At 53.7% G+C, this 7,782-nt stretch overlaps 3 protein-coding genes across 3 annotated transcripts; 2 read left to right on the top strand and 1 right to left on the bottom strand.

Annotated features, from left to right (window-relative positions):
* Positions 1-92: 92 nt before the first annotated feature.
* HMPREF1541_10996 (uncharacterized protein) lies at positions 93-1,723 on the bottom strand (the record flags this gene model as incomplete). Its single annotated transcript, XM_008715665.1, has 3 exons — positions 93-944; positions 999-1,370; positions 1,631-1,723. 3 exons carry the CDS (start codon positions 1,721-1,723, stop codon positions 93-95), a joined length of 1,317 nt encoding a protein of 438 aa, XP_008713887.1.
* Positions 1,724-2,049: 326 nt separating this feature from the next.
* On the top strand, positions 2,050-4,365 carry HMPREF1541_10995 (uncharacterized protein; the record flags this gene model as incomplete). The annotated part of the gene is made up of 1 exon (XM_008715664.1): positions 2,050-4,365. The coding sequence occupies one exon, from the start codon at positions 2,050-2,052 to the stop codon at positions 4,363-4,365; it is 2,316 nt and encodes a 771-aa protein (XP_008713886.1).
* A 2,091-nt stretch (positions 4,366-6,456) lies between these two features.
* On the top strand, positions 6,457-7,680 carry HMPREF1541_10994 (uncharacterized protein; the record flags this gene model as incomplete). The annotated part of the gene is made up of 1 exon (XM_008715663.1): positions 6,457-7,680. One exon carries the CDS (start codon positions 6,457-6,459, stop codon positions 7,678-7,680), a length of 1,224 nt encoding a protein of 407 aa, XP_008713885.1.
* Between the last annotated feature and the right edge of the window lie 102 nt (positions 7,681-7,782).

Below are 7,782 nucleotides of genomic sequence, written 5' to 3'. Positions count from 1 at the left end.
ATGGATCGCGTACCACAGGAAGTTCTGGACGTCGCATCTAACTCTCGCTCTAGATATGTATTAGTTATATAACAGGGGTAAATTAACCGAAATCATAGTTTGCCTGTTCTCCTTCGCCTCCATGTCCGGTACAGCCACACTGCTGCGGTTGTCCCAAGTAACGCTCGGTAAACGAAAAACACCGCCAGAGCGACGTTGATATGATCATAGTAGCCAACCAGAAGTCTCGAAAGAGCATCGTTTGTTCTCGACCCAACGCCCAACCCGCTGATGCCTACAGTATTCTGGTCATGCTCCTGGGTCGCTAATTTAGTCGGCTCGCCTTCAGTCACTACAGCGGTGGCTTGGGTCTGAGCATCTGTAGCAGTGTTGCTTGGCCATGTCCCAGCTGAAAGATCGCCTGCATTGTTCTTGCGAATGTTGCGCGTAAACAGCCACACAAGCAGCTTCAGATCCGGGACTGTGAATGTTGGATATCTCCACAGAGCAACAGCGTTGTATGGTGGCAGCATGTCGAGGAAGTCTGCCAGAACTCCCAGTGTCAAGCCCCACAGCAGAATTGGTTGCTGGTGTGCCAGAGACTGGGAAGATTCCGGCACACCGAACGGCGCTTGAGCCCAGCCTGACACAGTCTGCGGCTTGCTGTGTTCAGGGATGAAGCCCGCTATCGAGGAGGCAAAGACGCTTTCTGACGGGACCAACTTGATGGCGGAGAAAACCATCTTGCCCATCAATGCTCGTAGCAGGTAACGTAAGGCTGGCCCTCCTTGTTTCGCCATACGACTCGAGATGTCCACATACTCGAGAGTCCGAAGCGAGGGAGAAAGAAGCGCACGAAGTGGTACCCAGTGCACACTTGCAACTTCTGTGGGCTGCGGCAAGAGCTTGGGTGGTTCATGAGATGGCAGCACAAAGACAAATGGACATAGCACCATGAGAGCTTCCTAAGAGTGGGTAAGTCAAGATGTCTCAAATACTTGAAAAGGTAAAGGACATACCTTGCCCCATGTGGTCGCAACGATTCGTTCAGGTAGATTTCCGGCGGCGAGTGCTGTCGTCAGGTCCAACCCGATCTCTTCTCGCGTCTCACGAATGGCGGCAGCCACATCATCTGGATCCTCTGGATCACGTTTGCCTCCGGGCAACGCTGTGTGTCCAGACCAGCGATCGCCTGCTCTGCCCGCACGTTTGATGAACAACACTTCCGGGTCTCCGTCCTGGACCCATGCTTTCGCAAAAAACTCCTCTAGTGTGGTGGCCGGTGACTCGGTTGTACCAACATCGACGACTGATTCATTGGGCGCAGGCACTGGCTTGAAAGGAGGGCGAACACGTATGATGACAGCCACGGAGGCGCGCTTTCTGCAACCCTATTTAGTGTATTAGCTTGCGATAACACAGTTGTTGAGATGCAGGCTCAAGTTGTAACAGAAGAAATTCAAGCAGCAAACACTCGCGCCAAGACCAGGGCCGACAGGAGAGTCGCAAGGCTAGGCAGAAGGGAGTCCCATGGTCGCAAATAGTGCGATAAGGACTCAGAATCGTCCGAGCTCCTTGCAAGTCGAAGGCAGCAAAGAAAAGATGCAGACCTGGCCTCGTGGGCAGTACGTAGAGTAAAGGGGCGACTGACTGGAGGATTTGGCACGTATGGGTGTGGGGATTTGATCTGACGCTGCAATAATGGCTGCAAAGCCTGTATGATGGTCTTGGAATCTGAAGACATCCCAGCGGCTCCCCCTTCGCCTGTGAATGGATCGCTGTATTGCTAAAGACGTTGAGTCAAGGCGCCGAGGCCGAGGCAGCGACGTGAGCGCCTTGCATGACTAATGCGGCAAGGCGCCAGATCTCGGCAACGGAGATACTATTATCCCGTGGTGGTGGGCAGTCACAGCTCGCGTGCGTCAAGTGAGCAACATCATTGGCGGCAGCAGTGTTGCGGGGCGCTGTTTGCTTCGGTTCTGCAGTCCATGCCACAGCTCATTTCTTCTTTTTGCAAAGCTTGAGAGCTTTGTAGCTCTTCCTATACAGCCTCTGGAACCACCTGCCACCATGCGTTTCGGTCAGACGCTGAAGAACTCGGTCTATGCACCGTGGAAGGACAAATACCTCGAATATGACAAGATCAAGAAGCTGCTCCGCGAGGATGAGACCTCTCCGCAGGGCAGAGGAGGCGCCGATAGCAGCACACAGTGGACTGAGCGAGATGAGGAAAACTTCGTGCACGAGCTTGTCAACGTACAGCTCGAAAAGGTTCACAAGCACCAACTTGACACAGCGACTACCATCCGAGACCGTACCACTGCGGCCGAGACGAAGCTCCAGCAGACCACGGACGGCTCCGCTGAGTCGGACGAGCAGAAAAAGAAGGTGGCCGAGGAGACGCTGAAGGAGCTGGACAGCATATCGAAGGAGATCACAGAGCTTAAGAAGTTCAGTCGAATCAACTACACTGGCTTCCTCAAAGCTGCTAAGAAGCATGACCGTCGTCGGGGTCAGAAATACCGCGTACGGCCCATCCTACAGGTCCGCATGGCTGAGACCCCCTTCAACTCTGAGGACTACCAGCCACTGCTATTCCGGCTCTCTACCATGTACACTTGGAGTCGGCAGGTCCTGGAGGGTGAAGAAGCCGATCGGACGACATCGCAGACCAGCGTCCGCCCACAAGATACGTATAAAGCTTATAAGTTCTGGGTTCATGCCGACAACTTGCTCGAAGTCAAGACTCATATACTTCGTCGGCTACCTGTCCTCGTCTACAATCCACAATCGCTCAAGGTGGTTGATTCTTCGCAGAAAGATCCTACTATGACCTCAATCTATTTCGACAACGACAAGTTCGAGCTGTACGCCGCAAAAGTTGACAAGACCGAGGAAGCGGGCTCTCTGAGGCTGCGATGGTCCGGCCAGCTGGCGGATAAGCCAGAGATCGTCCTCGAGAAGAAAACGGTGAGCGATGCCACTGGAAGTCGCGACATCCGCGTTACGCTCAAGCAGAAGTACATTCAGCCCTTCTTGAAAGGAGAGTACAAGATGGAGAAGCAGATCTCTAAGCTAGAGGAGCGTTTCGGTGCCGACTCCAAAGAAGCACGCGACTTCAAGAGCAATGTTGAAGAGATCCAAAACTTCATCAAGGAAAAGGACATCGAGCCTGTCCTTCGTGCAAGCTATACACGGACGGCATTCCAGATCCCGGGCGATGACAGGATCCGGGTATCACTGGATACCGAACTGGCTCTTATTCGCGAAGATGCCCTCGATACAGATCGCCCATGTCGTGACCCCGAGGACTGGCATCGTTCAGACATCGACGACCGCCAACTTGAGTTTCCCTTCTCCAGCATCAAGAAGGGCGAGATTGACAGGTTTCCTCACGCCATTCTCGAGATCAAGGTCAAGGACTCCAAGTACACCCGCAACAACGCCTGGCTGGCCGATCTGATGAGCTCGCATCTTGTCAAGGAAGCTCCAAAGTTCTCCAAGTTCGTTCACGGTGTTGCAGAGCTCTTCGAGGATTACGTCAACAGCTTTCCATTCTGGCTGAGCGATTTGGAAACCGATATTCGGCGTGACCCGGAGACTGCATTCCATCAGGAGCAGGAGAGACAAGAACAGCAGGCTGCTGACGAGGTGGCTGTTGGAAGCTTCATTTCCAAATCCAAACTCTCGTCATCCGCGGTGGCTGGCAGATTTGGATCACCGTCAGCGAAAGCAGGCTCACCCTTGGGAAAGAGGGCCAGCATATCGAGAGCCATGTCAACGAGTGTGCCTCAGAAGAGCAACCAAGTGGAGTCGGCTGTCGAGGAGCGTGACTCCGATGACGATGGCCTGCAAGGCGATTCCGGTATTAGCGCAAGAGACTCAACTGGAATAACGTCATTCCTACCCTTCTCCAACTCTCGCTATGCTCGTCGCCATCGCCACCAAGGGAGAGGCTGGGAAGATGCTCCTCTTCCGGTCGGCGTTGAGAAGCCTTCTTTCTGGATCAAGGATCAAGGCCCTCTCAAGGTGGAAGCCAAGGTCTGGCTTGCCAATCAGCGTACCTTTGTCAAATGGCAACACATTGCTGTCCTCCTGGCTACGCTTTCACTTGGTCTCTACAATGCCGCCGGCGTCGACAACACCGTGGCTCGCGTCCTGGCTCTGGTTTACACAGGCTTCGCCGTATTCGCCGGCGCGTGGGGCTGGGGCGTCTACATGTGGAGGAGTAAGCTCATTACCGAACGAAGCGGCAAAGATTTTGACAATAAAATCGGTCCATTTGTAGTCAGCCTTGGCCTGGCCGCGGCGCTGGTTCTGAATTTTGCGTTCAAATACCAAGCTGCCGTTAACAAAGAGGATTTGGTGATTCAAGAGGAGCTGTGAGTCTGGGCCATTGGCAGTGTACATTGGCGATATCTGTATAAGAAAACAAAATACCCATGATTATCATCAGTTGCCAATGCTGGCAGCTTGCTGATACCAAGCCTCCGGCAGGCCAATAAAGAATTATTTTGTCATAACTTGCTCGTTCTTTCTTATAGGATTTCTCCGATATACTCCTCAGCGTGCTCTAATACACACGAGCTTTCCAGAGCTTGTTCAGGCTCTCTTGACTGCCCCACGCTGGGGCGTCAGTGGCCTTCCGTCGCTGCTGTTTTCATATGCAACCAGACAACATCCAGTTCAGCAGGCCGCAGCACATCGCATCCGCTGATACAGGCAAAAATCTCCAGCGGTCTGGTCATGGCCTCCGACGGCACTTGACACCGTTCTCTCCCCTCTGACCTCGAGCTTGTCGATGTCTCAGAATGAAAAGAAGTGTAGCCTCAGAACTTGAGAGATATGTCGTCAGCCTCGGACTCCGACTTGCGAAGGCAGTCCTTGGTATAATGTCCAAAAATTTGCTCATCACTGGCCGTGGCTTGTCCCTCTGAACCCTCGGACGCCACCCACCCATCGCACGCTCCGTCTCGCCTGAGCAGCTCGTCGACACCTGAGCTGTTGACTGGACCCTCTTTTCTCCTTGCGCCCAAGATGTAGAGTCTCTACGATCTGGTCTCTCTCGGTCAACAATCGTCGCTTTCACCCTGCACCGAGCTGCCGAAACAAGCGATGAGATCTGGTTGTCCGTCGACGAGGTGCCCGGAGACCGCGAATCCAACCTAGCGAGGCGCTCGTGTAGGGTTTGGCGGCGGGCAGCGGCCAGAGACTTTTGCCGAATGTGTAGAAGCATGGAAAGCATGGGAGGACGATGCGTGGCTGTGCTTTGCCCCGGTATTCTGTGTCTTATCGCATTTGCGGAGCCTGGTCAGCTCCCGAAGGGGGCTATGAAAGGGTTAAGAAAGAGGATCATAAGTCTGGTGCAATAAGTAGTTGCGCAGCTAGCCGGAGCCGCGTTTGCCCAGGCAGGTGACGCGAGGGTGTTGAGTTTTCGTCTGCTGTCAAACGCCTGGTGGTAGTAGTGGAGCTGCTAAAAGGGGCCTATTTGTAAATGACAGCCCAGAAGTGACGTTGCGGGAATGGGCATCTGCCTGCGGCGCGGCTACAGCATGCCCTCGAACTTTCTCGAGCACACGGCCGCACTCAGTGAGGTGCATCCAGCTTCAATTGTGATCAAGTAAGGAACAGCAAACGCGCGATATGAAGGCCCGGGCGCCGGTCTACGGAAGAGTGATGATGCTGGAGTTTTGGCTACTGTATCATATCCTGAAATCGGTGCATGGAGTCGAACTTCGATGTTCATGGGGTTAGTCTCTTGAAAGACAAGGCGATAAAGTCTGCACTACACCGGTGTTTGGTGTTTTTCGGTGGCAGCTCAGGACTTCAAGTACAGCGCTCCGAATTACCAGTATGGATTGCAAGTACAGCTGGTCACAGCCGTCATGCCGGCAGCCGGTAATAGAAGGACGGAGTGAAGCACACTGGAAGGGACCGTGACAAGGCTGGGGATTTTCAGGGATAAGGCTGCCCAAAGCAATGCCAAGACATGGGGCAAAAGGGCAAATCCCGCATGATCCAACCTCCATCATCACTGCCCATCCTGTCCCAGGCTTCTCTTCCATCCCTAAAACTCTTATATGGTACCGAAACCTCAATATTGCCGCAGTTGATGTGCCTGACGACTCGCTAATGTCGCTTGCCGCACTAGAACTCCGAGCATTCGGCATGTGGGATGCGAGCGTCTCGGCCAGCCAGTAGTAATCATACTCGACTTCCAGCTGTTCCGTGTCTGGCTGAGAGGAGGCGTAATGGACATGACTATGCCCGTAGTTGGGTGAACCGAACGGCTCCTACGCTGCCAAGTCAGTGTAAGCTGATCCCCACCGATCGCGCCTGTCAAGTCTATCGGAATTGAAATCATCCGAAGCAACGGCAGGCCGCTATAATGCCCTCAGCAGTCACCTTTAGACCAAATTGACCCTCACTTCGTCCAGTCGCAACATATTGTCGTTACACCCCTATCGGCAACGCAGCATGACATATGTTCATCAAGACTCCAGCGCATCTGATCTAGATCCCAGAACCCTTCCACCATTAGATCTTCCCCATGGCCTGACTTCGCGTTATGTCGACTGCACTCCACAGAGTCTGGTTTTCCACATTATCGAATCTTTTCCTCAGCAACCGACTCCTGATACACAATTGATTCTCTGTGTTCATGGATTCCCAGAGCTGGCATACTCGTGGCGCAAAGTTCTACCGTTGCTTTCCTCCCGAGGCTACCATGCCGTCGCTTTCGACCAGCGAGGCTTTGGTCGGACACACTCCTCCAAGCCAGTGACTGCCGATACTTTCCGACCACTGAGTCTTATCAAAGACACGATGGCGTTGGTACTGGCGCTCGGATACTCATCCGTGCGGACAATTGTTGGCCACGACTTTGGCGCAATCACCGCCGGTCTCTGCGTGCTGTCTCGACCCGACATGTTCCAATCTCTTGTTCTCATGGGTCATCCAATCAAGCAATTCGAGTCCTTCCCGTACAGTACATCGCCATCTTTGGCGCATCAAAAGACCACTGTCGTCACGCCTGACCATGTCGATATCCAGCATGACCTTGCGCAGCTATCCCCTCCGCGGAAGCATTATAAATGGTACTACAGCTCTGAATTTGCCAATGCAGAGATGACATATCCAGCTGGTCAAGCCTTGCACGAGTTTCTGCGCGGCTACTTCTACCTGAAATCTGCCGACGCGCCTCAACAACCGGCGCCGCTGAAGGGCTGGACGGCAGAAGACTTGCAGCGCTTGCCTCGGTACTACATCATGGACCAGGATGGCACCATGCGAGACAACGTTGTCGCTGATCTGGCCGGAGTCGACCCGCAGGCCATCCGGGAGCGGACACAGCGATGGTTACCGGACCGCGAACTCGCAGTCTATGTCGATGAGTACACGCGCACCACATTTCGCGGGGGTCTGAACTGGTACAAGGTCCAGACTGACCCAGAAGTGGCAAGCGACAGTGCTATCTGGACTGGATGCAAAATCCGTGTCCCTACCATGTACCTGTCCGGGAAGAGCGACTGGGCGACATTTCAGCAGCCTGGTGCGGTAGACGCAATGGAGACTGGAATCAGTGTGGAGGACGGATGCTTTAAAAGGACCGTCTTGGTGGATCGTGCTGGGCACTGGGTCATTCAAGAGCAGCCGGAAAGGTGTGCGGAAGAGATCTTGAGGATGGCGGCGGGAACATGACTGCTACAGTCTCGGCTGGTGCGGATACTATGCAAGCAATTTACATTATTACCGAGTCTCAACGCTTAGGTCAAGCACCATCTCGCCGAATAGGTACCTCGG

Source organism: Cyphellophora europaea (genome assembly GCF_000365145.1).
Source record: "Cyphellophora europaea CBS 101466 unplaced genomic scaffold supercont1.16, whole genome shotgun sequence".
Classification (NCBI taxonomy): Eukaryota; Fungi; Ascomycota; class Eurotiomycetes; order Chaetothyriales; family Cyphellophoraceae; genus Cyphellophora; species Cyphellophora europaea.
This window is presented reverse-complemented; position numbering and strand designations above follow the sequence as displayed.